This window comes from Rhea pennata, chromosome 1 (genome assembly GCF_028389875.1).
Source record: "Rhea pennata isolate bPtePen1 chromosome 1, bPtePen1.pri, whole genome shotgun sequence".
Lineage (NCBI taxonomy): Eukaryota > Metazoa > Chordata > Aves > Rheiformes > Rheidae > Rhea > Rhea pennata.
Genome location: NC_084663.1, coordinates 11,317,341 through 11,332,026, shown reverse-complemented (window position 1 = coordinate 11,332,026; position 14,686 = coordinate 11,317,341). Strand labels below are relative to the sequence as shown.

The following is a 14,686-nucleotide window of genomic DNA, read 5'->3' as shown; positions in this document are numbered from 1 at the left end:
CATTAAAACTATTATCTCTGAGGGTTTTTTCCCCCCTTCCTTTATTAATTTTAGTGATTCCAGTATTGGGACTACTTTTTCTTCAGGACTGTAACATAATTGTGACTCATGTAAATAGAGATGATATTGTAGTAGTTTGCAAGAAATCTCTCAGCCAATGATTTTATAAAACTTAGGTCTGGCTGCAAATGCTGGGAGTTACAAGGACTGTAAGCTTACGTGACCAGCAAAGCCAGATGTGAATCCTCAGAACACTGACACATCAGCTCAGGAAATGCCAAAGGATAAAGGTTTATAAAAGTTGCATTTGCGAAACAGTCAGTTGTAACAGAGGAATATTTTTATTTTAGTAATAAAATCACTTCTACTAGGGGAAAATAATCTCTCTATTATAATATATACATATGATTCATGTGTTATCTACTGTTTAAAGAGATGTAGGAAGCACAGCTTAGTAAGAAAACAAACAAACTCAAAGTAACAAATTATTAAACAGATTTGAGAGAAAATTCAATTATCGCTGCACTAGATTGTTTTTAATGGGGAAAAGTTAGATGTTCAGGTTACCAAGAACTCCAGATATGATTATGTGAATTAATTGTAGTTCACTGCAAAGACTTTCAGCACAGCATGACTAATGTGTGTCTAGAACAGAACAAGCAGTAATGTCCTGTTAAGAGTCTAAGAGTCTTCTGTCTTTGCAGAACTTAATTACAAACATTATCCAAAGTGGCAAATTTTCCTAACTTTTTACAATGAAATAACTTTGCTAATTTTAACTACCTGACACTGGATTTACAATGAAATATGCAGAGCTAGCCCAATTACTCCCCATCAGGAAGTGTAAGAAGAATATTTGTATTCAGTCTGTTGATTTCTAAGAAGTGACTTACCCAATAGGAGATGACTGACACCCCAAGACACTACTGTGACCTAAACCAAGTATACGCAAGGAGAGAATATTCTGACCTATTGATAGCGGAAACGGAAAACATTGTGTGATTTGGTTTGATAAGAATTCCAAAGTGAAGATGAAGAATCTCATTCTTAACCCTCTAGATAGTCCACTTGCTTACATATAACAGTCCATGTTGGAGACACTCTCTCCCAACAGTATATATATAGGTATGTATGTGTGTGTATCCATTCAAATATTATAGGAAAAATACTGAGTTATTTTATGGAAGCATACTTTTCATAAGATCCACAACTGTTTCTGTTTGCACTAGATTTGAATCATTCTAATACTGGTTATTTTGGTTCAAACAAACCAACCACTCAACCAACCAGAAAATAGATAACCAACACAGAAGAGAGAACTCTGTAAATTAAAGAAAACTCATTCAAATCTATTCTCTTTCTCTATTCTCCTCCTAGAGAGCCAAATGAATTTTACAATGGCATAAGCCTACTGAAGTCACACTTCGATCTAGATGGAAAGCAAAATATCTGATTTCAAGAGTTTTGGGGTATTCAACACTTAACTTTGGTCAAAATGGAGAACAGCAAACAAACTTATAGGTTCTTGAATTTTGCTGATCTAAAAGGAGATGACTTTTTCACAACCTCATCATCTAATAGCAAATTTGGGGTTTCACTGAGCAGTTTCAGAAGGTTCCCCTTGCAGCTCTGCCACGGGGCTGGGGCACAAGGAGCAGACAGGCTCCTACTGTAGGCGTTCTGTCAAAACCTTGTGTTCAGAAATTGTGTTTGATCTCAAGATGTTTTAACAAAATGTTTTGAGTTCAGCAAATGAGGAAAGCTCATGAGGTATTAGAAGAAGACAGCCTTTAATTTTGTGTTTACATATTGCTCCTTCACAGGATTGCAGCTCATTAAGTGCACAGAATCCACAATGCCCCGAATCTCTCAGTGAGAAACGCAGGACATAGCAGAGGAGACAATCATCTGTTGATCCCATATCTCAACTGTTGCATCGAATACAAGCTGCAAATGAGGCAGGGAATTTCAGGGATGCAGATCTTGGTTTCTTCATTAAAACATTTCCCTGAAAAACTGAATACTAGCATCTGCCTCTGCCACCATGTTCCCATGAAACAGTAGGAAAACTAATTCACTCAAGTTTTCAAGAGATATTTAATATTTTTTCCTTCCTCACCTTCCCTCTATCGTTCATTTAAGACATCTAGTATTCAGGACAACAGAGTATTCAGAGCTACGGTTAGCTAGCTAGTAGGCTCCTAGTGCCTACTGGGCTTTGAATGTAGAACATGCCATAAAATAGTAAATACTCTGAAAATCTGACCTATAGCTCTGTTCAAAGTGGACGTCTTATATCTGTATACCTTGATATCACTTGGATACAATTCCCCATCTGGGGGATGACATGGAGAAAATTCAATGGGGACAGCAAAAGACACCATCTTGCAGTTGCAGTATGAAATAAATTAATTGCTTGTGTCCAGATTTTGGAAAGAAAAAGGAAGTAATAAATTTTGTTTGAACTCACCACACGTTTTAATTGCACAGAACTCCCAGGGGGTGTTAGGGTCAAGAGTGTAGCACCACGGTCTCAGCTTGCCATCAGGATTGCGGCAGTAATTATCATCAAAGCCCTTGTCAGGATATCTGCAAACCACAGCAAGAAACGTGTCAAGCAAGTCTTTCTGGCAATGCTACACAGGCATGTACAAGGTATGCAAAGGACAGTCTTCAGCAGAGGCAAATGAGAACCAGCTCCTATTAACCTGTGGCCTGAGCCTGAGAGATAGATTCAGATACTCTTTAATGCTATTAGAAAGTTACTAGCATGAAATCTCCTAGTAAGCATGCAGCAGAATCAGGCCTCTGCGGAGGGGATTCCCTGCTGTGTTAATGCACAGGCCACCGGATGGGGTAACTCTGCTAATTGCTAAACTCTTGCTCTCGTGTCTGTCAACCGATGGCCAGACTCTAAAGCCACTCATTTTTTTCAAACAGCCCAATTAAGTGTGCATTATATAAACATTGCCAGGCAGCTGAACTCATTAAGAAAACAGGTTCTTCAGTGCAACAGCCCTGGGTTCAAACTGGAAGCTGTTTTGAATAGCTTTGTTACTAATGATAGCTCCATTTTCATAATAGAACTCATTCTAGGTCATGCCCTCATTTCCAGCAGTGGGGAAAGAAAAAAAAAAAAAAAGAAAAGAAAAAACCTCCTCTGTCTCCCTTTACCTCTTCAAGGTCTGAAACTATTGTGCCATTTAATCATTTCCACGTTCCTACTGGCTTTACTGGGCAGTCAGGCCGAGGTTCAAGATAAGGATGCTCTCTTTGTCTAAATGAGCCATATGAACAATTAAAAATTCAAAGTGTTCAAGATAAATGCATACTTTTTTTTTTCTTCTGATGAATACAAATTGTATTGATTTTCCATTTTGTCAAAATATGTTTGGAAAAGAAACAAAAAAATAGATTTGCCCCTGAGGGAAACATGGGAAGTATGTAAGAGAACAAAGTTAACTACCTGGGAACCCGAACCCACTTACAACTGCAAGCAGATGTGCTTCTCACAAGCAGAGGAAAATATGATTTAAAAGCGTACGTTTTTGCTAGGATACTTTCTCTATCACACATTCATCCCAAAGTCTCCATTTACATTGGAATTTGGTCTCCCATTGCTTGGGAAAAATCAAGCTTCTTCATGTTTATGAGGGACAGGAACAGAATTAAAGTAGAATTCAAAAGAAACCCAAGAAGAAACCTCACAAAAATGAGAATTCAAGGGCAGTTGAGAATGTGATAGTTTCAGATCTAGCAGCACCAGCAACTGCACTTCTCTTTTATCAGTTCTTCTATAACCCTGTTTTCTGCTAGGTAGGAGGCAAACTGTAAGGGGTCAGACTGTGTGCAAGAATTCCACAAGCAAACACTTTGTAGACTAACTATTTGGCAGAAAATGAGGTGGCTTTGGACAGAAGTTGGCAGTGATGGGCTTTGAACTCAGCAGCACTTGTGCCATGTCACGTAGCGTGTGCCACGGCACTATCTGTAACTGAGGTGAGCCCACAGATAGTTGGGTCTGTGCATCTTCCTGCATCTTCCATATCAATGGGATATGAAAATAATTTACTTTCTAGAAGGCAAATAGCACTGAACAATATGTCCTCAGCATTGCATGCAAGTATGCATTCTGTCAAATTTCATTATCTACTAACTAAAACTTGGACATATGCATGACAGTTCTTCCAGGATCAAGCTTTGACTATCCTCACTGAATGGAGTAGTATCTACAAACTCTATCTTTACCTGTTATATCTATGTGCCCCTTAAGAGATTCAGCAGGAATAATAAATTAGTGGATGGCTAGTGTGACGCGAGGTTCAAAATTGATATGAATGTTCTAAGTTGAGGCAAGGAAGATACAGAGAAAGTAGTCCCTGTGGAGTCCTCCCATGCAAGGAAACTGAACACTAGCCCCTTGGTTTAGAAAAGGGCAACTAACACTTTTAAAGCCACAAATATTAGGGGTAAGATGAACAATGAGATCTCAAACTGTGCTCAACAGTGAGACTGTGGAGAGCTCTCTGAGAGCCTGGTCTATTTGCTCTGAATATTCCTCCCTGTCAATACACTCAGGCCCAGTTTTCATCCGTGAACCCAAAGAGTCCTCAGTTACCAAGATCTTTCACAACACTATACATTTCATTTTTTTTTTTCTGTTTTTCTCTCCTTGAAACAGCGGTAGCTGTACTTCACTACAGAAGCTGAAATGAATCATTAAGATATACATCTGGTATCAAAATCAAGAGTTTTTTTTTTTTTCTGCTCCTAGGGAAAAAAAAGAGTTAGACAAAGAGATAACATTTATTCTCTTTAAAGAGACAGATGCTGATATCTGGCTCTACTGGGACTCAACTGAAATTTAGTGTCTGAAATTCATACTTCACAAATACTTTTTTTCCCTTCCTTTTTGTTCTAAAAGATATTCAGAACAGTGAACCTGATTTTACATAAAATAATTTTTTATACTAAAGATATAAAAAGGAGTATTTTAATAAAAAGATACCTACAGGTATTAAACTGTTGCATTACATTTCATCCTTGTTTTGTTCCAAGCAGTAAGAGCCTATGTCTATAATGTGTTTGATTTTGATTAGAAAATGAGTGGAAGAGGAGAGAACTGCTGTTTCTCTATGCCCTTCTATGACTCTCTAAGTCATTCTCCTCAGTGATCTTCCTCCCACACCTAGGCAAAATCCTGACAGTGAAGTGAGGGCACTAGGGAATCAGAGCTTCAGAATACAATTCTGCATCCACTAATAGCTAAAAGCCCATCATAGCTGTTGTTTTAGGAGGGTTCCACCTTTCCACCACTAGCTCTAGTCACATCTAAGCAAACAGCAAGTATCAATTTTGTAATTGACCTCTGAAGGGAATAAGTCTGGAATGATTCACTGAGATGACAAAAGGGGAAAGGGAGACGTATTCCCCCTGGGCTGAAAGTTTTCATGGAATCACAGAATAGTTGAGGTTGGAAAGGACCTCTGGAGATCACCTAATCCAACCCTCTGCTGTCCAACAGCAGGTAGGATGTGGAGCTTTTGAAAAGATTAGTGGTTTTATCTCTTCCTCCATCACAGCAATTAATGAATCCATTATTGCAAATAGGCTTAAATCTGCCCAGCTGTACTAGTCCTACTTCCTAGTTTCCAAGCAATTCACATTACCACTTGGTAATATAGTGAGCAGTCTCTCTGGGGATTGCTTTTCTTTAATGGATCATTTATTCCAGACCTCCTCTCTTATTTACAACTTAAACACTATATATTTTTTTAAAAAATAATAAAAATAAGAGCTAAAGTAATCAAAGTATAATTGTCCTACCTTTGGTAACCATTCCATTAGGTTAATTAAGATCAGTGTATTAGAAATATCCTCAACACTAGTTGTATTTCTGAAAGTATACACAGATCAATATAATCTGTATGGGTTGCTTTCTAATAGCAGAGCATTCTTTTAAAGTCTGAAAATTCTCAAGAAGAAAGTTTTTGAAGGAAAATTTTTAAGAAGGTGATCATTACCGAGACTGCAGGTAGTCCTGAAAGTCATTTTGTGAACAAACAAAAATTAAAGGTAAAAAAGAATTTTCCTATGACAGTAAAATGATTACTGATTGAACTCCAAAGCTCTATAAATGTTTAATTTCCAGAGAACAAAATTCTTTTTGTGGAGTATTCTAGATTGCACAGCAAATCCATGACAAAACTCAGAACAGGTTATCTTCAGCCCCAGTCTGCTAGTAGGAAATATTTATTGTAGCCGAACTATGGAAGAGCCCTCTGTTCTTCATGGAGCAGATCATATGAGTCAAAGAGGAAAAAGATCTCACAAACTCCAGAATTACAGATCCTTAATATTTTGCTTAATAATCAAGCTTTCTAAAATCTACAAATAGCACACTTCTGAGTACAGAAATTAGGATTTTAGTAGAGTACTTCAAAGTTTATGAATCTGAGAGAAAAGGCCTTAAACATTCTGATTACTGATTCTTGCAGTCTTTCTCTGAGGCAGCTTCAGTTTATTCCATCGATTTCATAAGTGGAGCTAATCCAAAATACTGAACTAAAACCAAAATGAAACCTTAGTCTGGTTTAAGAGAGACAAAAAGGCCCTCTTGTGTGGCCAAAACCCCCACACAGAATCCTTCCAAAAGGGAGTGTTATAGATGACCCTTTGCAGTCGGGTGCATTTTACCCTCCAGGGCAAATCCTAACTGGACTGAAATTTGCTATTTCTGACTCATCTTCTGGCTTTATAGACCTATGCCAAAAAAAAAAAAAAAAAAAGGAAGAAAAGAAAAAAGAAAAAAATAGACTAAGCCCTAAATCCATGTCTATAAAATGCTAAACTTAATTATGAATTGTTTTTTCAGGCTGGAAAAAAAAGTAATGATTTTTTTAACATTTTGGGCAAACAGACTGGACACTTAAATGTGACTGCAACAGAAGACCAGCTACAGCTTTAAAGCTATTCTCTTTTTCAGAAATGAACATACTCAGACTTGTTAATGTTGCAAGTTTAATCTCATTGAATTTGTTGAACATGTCAATTTCAAATAGAAAACTTTTAATTACTATTTATCACTATAGAGGTATTTTAACCTGACTGAAGCTGTATAATAACATCTACAGAAACATCCAGAGTTGATGGTGCTAGGGAGGAAATTTTGATCAGCTGACGCAGCGCACGTACTTTGTGGTACAACTCAGCCACGTGATGTTGCCACAGATGTACGGAATAGTCCCCAGCCCCTGTCCCACACCTGCACTTTAGCTGTAGCCAGCCTGCATGCACCGGGGGCCAGATCCTGAGACAACAAAAATTGGTAAACTCCATTAATTTTGGTTAAGCTAATGCTGATTTATCCCAACTGGTTCCAGCATACGTGTAATTTTCAAATGATCACTGTGTGGATTTGTTTGGGAGTGAGGAGGGGGTTACCTCTCTGGACGAAATTTGTGCTTGTGTGGCCTCTGAAGATCCCAGCGCTGACACTCCTTGCCTGACTCAGTGTGGTCCATTGGTCCCCTGTAACTTTCTCCGTTACAGGTCATGCATTCAACTAGGAGGAAAAGAAAAAAAAGAAGTATTAGTATTATAAATATAAGGCTGGTAACTCCCAGCACAGAAGAAACTCATGTTATAAATTGAAAGCAACCTAGAGAGTTATAAAAAAAAACACTATCTTTTAAATCGGAGTTCCTTGGAATGGGAAATAACCTTTGAAATACAATTGCATCTCTTAGATTTAAGCCAGATGCTTAAATTTGGTATCCCTTTATAGGACATTTATGGTTTGGAAGCAGAGAGTTGTGAGCTGTGAGAGGCATTCAAGGTCCTAGCTGCATTTTATCTTACCTATCATACCGGTTTGCTAGAGTTCTGGTGCTAGTCTCAAATGGGTGCCTTACCAAGCAGAAAGCATTGCTGTTAGCTGGTGTTAGCAGAGAGGGACACACATGTCTGAAGAAGACTTTGGGGGATTTTTCATGTTGTTTTTTTTTTTTTTTTTTAATCAAGGTAATACTTTCTAGTTAAGTACTATTCATAATTCTAAATCAGTCATATAGATCTGTAAAATGGCAGTAAAAGTTTAAGTCCAGAATAAATGGTTGCTTCACAAATTTAAGGAAGTACAATCTGTTTCTTTAAGTTTCCAGCACTTTCAGCTACAAATGATGCTGTTTCTTTTCAAAACTAATTCTTTTTGGCAGCTTAAACTATGATACATTTTCAGGCTTGGCTTGAAAAAGTAGGGGGGGAGTGGGCAAAAGCTACTGAAGTGATTAGAAATCGCTGTTGTGCAAAATATGCTACATAATTTAGGATGAGAGGTCTTAAGATATGAAATAAATTCACTATAATTAACTGTAGACAAATTTCTCAAGTGTCCTCCCCCACTTAAGCTAATTGTAATTAAATATCACTTAGAAAATTCTAACTTATGCAATTACCAAACTCAATCTTCAGTCAAAACATCCACTACCAAAGTCTTCATCCTGCAGTGAACTCCAGATTTTATCTCAATTGAAGCTCAGTTAAATTGACTTTAAATGTTATCTCTTAATAGATTTTCTAGCTCCTTGTAAATCTTTCTTTTCCTCCCTCCTTTCATTCCCTTTTCTTTTCTCACCCCGGCACAGCTATTACACACAACACATTAGCTAGAAAATTAAAGGCCTCCTATCATGAGAATTCAAACAAGTTGATTGACTGGAACTGAATTGGCTGATTAGCAAGATATAAAAGCTTAGTTTTGAGGTTAACAGAAAATAAAAGTCAATAGTCATGATGGTGCACATTAAATGCCATTGCTCAGATTCTGCAACTTGTAAGTAAGATAGGATTTGATTTGTAAAAAAGAAAATTGCTTATTTAAAGTATCCATTTGAAAGACAAAGCATATGTGTAGTATGAGCACTTGTCCTCTAATTCAGTGTCAGTATTTTTATGATAATGAAGACAAGTTGATTTTACCATGGCACAAGTTTTCCAGATATATCAGAATTTATAAAAATATCTTTTCTTTCTCTAACAACTTTTTCTTGCTAAATGAGTCATTCTTACTGAGAAATCTCCTGTTCTTTCCTTCAAAGCCCACATATGAGTGTCACTAAACCTAAGAAAAGTTTCTTGCCCCTGCTCTTGATACAGAAAACATAAGTTTACAGCGTGAGCCCTGCCGGTTACCTTCTGAACAGAGGGGAATGTCGCAGACTTCGTGGCGCATCTCCGGGCTGGTGGTGAAGCACCATGGCCCTCCTTCTTCCCCTCGGGGGTTTCGGCAGTAGTTTTCCCGCAGGTCTTTACCCCGATAGCTCGAAGGCAAAAAGCTAGTTTTAAAATGACAATCATTACAGTATAAGAGCATGCAAACTTCAGCATTATTCATAGTACTTTCATAAGCAGCTAGAAGCAATCACATTTCTGTTCACTTCTCCCTCCACCCTGCCTACAGAAAAGCACACACCCAAGTGTCTGCTCATTCGCAAATGCACGTCTTCAGTCCGGATTACTCAACTGATGGCCAAAGTCTGGGACGATTTATCTGGCTTGCAACTTGCTCTGGCAAGTTTTACTCCTGCCCCTTGGGCACAGGAGAGCCAGGGAGCTGGCCCCCTCGCACGCCGCGGGAGCGGAGCGCGACCCAGCTGCCGGACTCCGGTTCTGCGTTTCACGGTAAGAAATTGCCCCAGCTCCTGCTTTCACCGTCTGCATCCCTGTTCTGCCGCAAGCCCCACTGCTGGCACCCTGAGGGCCTGCACTCTTCATTTCTATCAAACAAATTAGGTCACTTAATAGCAACCTAGCTGACTAAACTCAGTCCACCGTTCATTTTCTGTATCTGAACAAAGATCTCTTGTATTTGGCCTAAGGGGTGACCATAAAACAATATCACTTATCATTTTCCCCTGGGATTTGAGGTTCTCAGGCCCAAGCTAAGCGTTTTGTTTTTCTTTAGGGATTGAATGTTTGCTGATACTGTATTTTTGGCCTTTAATACATTTTTCACTGGGATATTTTGCTGCCTATGCCCAGTTTGTCAAATATGAACTCTCAGGGCCAAGGTTTTGTCTCTTTATGTATTCTATCTACAAAATTGCGATCTTACCTCTAGAGACATCCACACACATATATACACGTATATATATACACATATATACACATACAGATAGAGATAGGTAGATCTACAGATGTATATATGTATGTATTTTTATACAGAAATGCAGTAACAGCTATTTCCCCCCCCCAAATTCCAGAATTCCAAACTCCCTACTAAGAAGGCCGATCCCAGAGCTGGTTTACTTTTTCCCTGCTGCAAGAGCTCACTGTCGCAGTCAGTCTGCCTATTGCAGCCATACCCAGTGTCACGTCACCAGCAATTTCATTGCAGTGATGCTTAAACTAAGTCTCTACAGTGAAAAAAAACACACTAAATTCAGCATTATGCTCAGCTCCTCAAAGAACTTTTGGGGAGAGAGGCTAACTGAAAAGTTGGGGGAAACCCAAAAGATCAGGTAAAACTTGTAATATAGTTTAATAAGTTAATTTCATTTGTAAGCTTTTTGAAAATTATTTCATTTTTTCTTCAATATGTTTAAATTCTAACTGAACTATCACAAATAAAGCACAATTTTAATCCTGAAAATGCCCATTAATTTATTCTAGATTTCTTTTCATTTTTTTGTCATCAACGGAATTCAGATACATCTATATTCTTGTGAAGAAAAAGGCATAAAATTTCATCTAACTTCCTTCAGAAGAATGTATACATTTTTAGCTCAGGAAACTGAACTAAGTACTTGGAACAGTCTTTATACACAAACACTGATATAATTTATATACAAAATCACAAGAGATATGTATAGTTCCTGCTCCCCTTGGCAAATTCTATGTTATGAATGAATTAAAAAAAAATCCTACATGTGACATTTTGATCATATTTTATTCTAGCTAATGAAATCTTTGAACTAACTGAAGTGGAAAATACCTCTGTTAATCACATTGTGGTTCGAGTCAAGGTAATGTGAAAGTAATACTTAAAAGTGATTTTCTTTTCTTTTCGTCATTTAAGAGCATAACTTTTCTTTCATTACTATTACCTATGAAATTGTTGCTTCTGTTTTTTTTCTCTGTAATCTTAAAATATAAATCTCTCAAAATGTTTTGGTTAAAGGCATCTGGGCAAACTTTTCTGATGGGGTATGTACTTGTGTATGTGTTAATGTGGTATGTCATTGCACATCAGAAAATATTATTTTCCTACTGGAAAATCTTTCTGCTCGGAAATGATCATCAGAAAATATAGGAAAAAATGATCTCAAGTTACCTTAGATATGCTGTCAGAATATTAAAAAAATAAGAAGAATAGTATGAGAGACTCAAGATAGGTCAAATATATAAATGGCTTCAACAGGTACTGAAGCAACACTCTTGGGAGAGGAAAAGATCAGACGCAGAAAAGACCCACCCAGAAACGTAGAAAAGAGCCACTACTAAAAGCATGTACTAGTTTAGTTCAACTGTATTAGCTAAGGAAAGAAGAAAGCCAGAAATTCATGCCAGTAAGAGTAATGTCAAAAGCAGATGCAACCACAGCAGAAGTCACCATGAAGCTTGAAAGAAGTTTGCAGGGTATTGTTCTACTCTTTGAGCCTCTTTAACCCTTTTTATATTGGCCTTAGCCATTTAGGTAATAAACTCTAAGGAGCACAAGAATGTGTCTAGTAATCTGTACTAGGATGGTGACTGAAGAATGGAACCCCAAGTTCAAGTTGGAGTCTCCTGGTTCTACTGGCATACGAATTAATTAAAAAATATAATTCGCTAAATCCAAAGAGAAATTTGAGTTAACGAAGTCATCTCTAATTTTTCTGGAAAGATTGAGAAAAAACAGTAAAGTACATTTCTTTCTTGAATATGAAAAAGGGATTTATTTTCCAAATGGCATTTTGTGATAATCAGATGTTGAGAAAAACTGACCTAAAAATCTTAGCTTTTCATTCTAATAAGTTCCAAACATGCCACTACTGTTTACTTCTTCCCATTTCCCTCATGTCTCTGATGATGAAATCACATTTTCTGATGTTGAAAAACAAAATTAGCATGCAGCCACCTCATTTATCCAGTGACCTTTTAAAAATTAAACTTTTTGCACAAAACAGAAGAAAAGTCATTCTCATAAAATGCGTCATAAAAGAGTGGCTGTCCACATTTATTAGATAAAGTTAGGTATGCTATATATTAAAAATGCAATATAGTGATATATAATATGTACTCTTGTACACCTCTTTCTGTTATATAAAAACATATATATATCACGTAAAATCGAATGTATGTTCTTGGTATGTATGTTCTTGGTAAGGCAGTAATAATTGATAATTCTTATTTATTATTATTATATTATAATAAATATAATTATAATATTATATATTATATATTATTTATTATATGTTATTATAACACAAAAGATAAAAATTGTATAATTCTACAAAGTACAGAGACTCAGGAGGCCATTGCTGTGTGAGCGGATGTCATTTAGCTTATAGTCACAATTAAGCCTAGGTTTGGTCCCAGACTGAAACTCGGACTCACTACCATGTATATTATGAGCTGTCATGTCCACATTTAGGGCTTCCCAAGGTTCAGCTCTGTACCACATTGCAAGAGAGAACCCAAGTACGTTTTGCCCCTTTAATATTGTTCCAAGCTCTCATTTTGTACTCTAGATAGATATGATCTGGACAAGTCTTGGCAATGTATAGCCCAGTTCCTCACTAGCAATCTCCAGTCAGGCTCTTCCTACCTAAGTGCCGATGCTGTGAATCAAAAGTGAAAGCAGCATGAATGGGAGTCTTGCAGGTGAGAGGACTCATGAGGCTACTCTGGACCCTGTCCACAGAGTGGATGATCCTCTCTATATCATGTCTTACACTCAAAAGTTAAGTCCCACAGATGCTCCATCTCTTTTGAGTTGTTGCTTGCATGATTTCATGCTTAGCCAATCTGATAGCCTTCTATGATGGGATGACTGGCTGGGGAGAGGAGGGGAGAGCAGTGGATGTTGTCTACCTTGACTTCAGCAAGGCTTTTGACCCTGTATCCCATAACATCCTCCTAGGCAAGCTCAGGAAGTGTGGGTTAGACGAGTGGACAGTGAGGTGGATTGAGAACTGGCTGAATGGCAGAGCTCAGAGGGTTGTCATCAGTGGCCCAGAGTCTAGCTGGAGGCCTGTGGTTAGTGACGTCCCCCAGGACTCAGTCTTGTTCAGCTTCTCCATCAACGACCTGGATGAAGGGACAGAGTGCCTCCTCAGCAAGTTTGCTGATGCTACCAAGCTGGGAGGAGTGGCTGACACACCTGAGGGCTGTGCTGCCATTCAGAGAGACCTGGACAGGCTGGAGAGTTGGGCGGAGAGGAACCTCCTGAGGTTCAACAAGGGCAAGTGCAGAGTCCTGCACCTAGGGAAAACTAACCCTAGGCATCAATACAAGCTGGTGGCTGACCCTGTGGAGAGCAGCTCTGCAGAAGAGAACCTGGGAGTACTGGTGGATGACAAGTTGACCATGAGTGAGCGACACGCTCTTGTGGCTAGGAAGGCCAATGGTCTCCTGGGGTGCAATGGGAAGAGTGTTGCCAGCAGGTCAAGGGAGGTGATCCTGCCTCTGTACTTAGCCCTGGGGAGGCCTCATCTCGAGTACTATGTCCAGTTCTGGGCTCCCCACTACAAGAGAGACATGGAGCTACTGGGGAGAGTCCAGCGTAGGGCTACAAAGGTGATTAGGAGACTGGAGCACCTGCCCTGTGAGGAACGGCTGCGAGAGCTGGGCCTGTTCAGCCTGGGGAAGAGAAGACTGAGGGGGGATCTGATCAATGTGTACAAGTACCTGAAGGGAGGGTGTCAAGGGGACGGAGACAAACTCCTTTCAGTTGTCCCATGTGACAGGACAAGAGGCAATGGGCAGAAACTGAAGCACAGGAAGTTCCGCCTGACCGTGAGGGGGAATTTCTTCCCTGTGAGTGTGACAGAGCACTGGCACAGGTTGCCCAGAGAGGTTGTGGAGTCTTCTTCTCTGGAGATATTGAAAACCTGCCTGCACACTATCCTGTCTAACATGCTCTAGGTGACCCTGCTTGAGCAGAGTGTTTGCACTAGGGGATCTCCAGAGGTCCCTTCCAACCTCAACCATTCTGTGATTCTGTGATCTGAAGAAAAGGATTTCAGTCATCTGCTTAGCCCTTTCTCTGTACTTGTCACCTATTCAAAATGCTTTATAAAGTTTGAAATAGGCCATAAATAATAGCAAACGAATAGTATCTATGCAAAGTATAGCAACAAAAATCATATATGAATCAAATAGGTAAACTAATATCCCTGGTTTCCTACATTGTATTTTTTAAAAAGTTATAAAAAGTGATAACTTTCCAGACCTCAAGCTGAAGTAACACAGCTGTTTTGCTACTGCCAGGAGCTGAGAGATCAAAAGAATATAAACAGGAAAAAGAAAAAAAAAGAAAAAAGAAAAAGAAAAAGAAAAAGAAAAAGAAAAAGAAAAAGAAAAAGAAAAAGAAAAAGAAAAAGAAAAAGAAAAAGAAAAAGAAAAAGAAAAAGAAAAAGAAAAAGAAAAAGAAAAAGAAAAAGAAAAAGAAAAAGAAAAAAGTGGAGGAAGAGATCCAGACATA

General features: G+C 38.4%; 1 protein-coding gene across 3 annotated transcripts in view; it reads right to left on the bottom strand.

Moving 5' to 3' along the window:
- The window catches only part of HGF (hepatocyte growth factor), a 55,455-nt gene that overhangs the window by 22,836 nt on the left and 17,933 nt on the right, over nucleotides 1–14,686 (bottom strand). For 2 of the 3 annotated variants that reach the window (XM_062597990.1, XM_062598165.1), the window contains exons 5-7: nucleotides 9,193–9,335; nucleotides 7,444–7,564; nucleotides 2,471–2,589 (exon numbers count right to left, since the gene is read on the bottom strand). In XM_062597990.1, the coding sequence (XP_062453974.1) occupies nucleotides 2,471–2,589; nucleotides 7,444–7,564; nucleotides 9,193–9,335 (383 nt within the window). The remainder of the gene's footprint in view (nucleotides 1–2,470; nucleotides 2,590–7,443; nucleotides 7,565–9,192; nucleotides 9,336–14,686) is intronic. The other variant, XM_062598082.1, reaches the window with a different exon arrangement.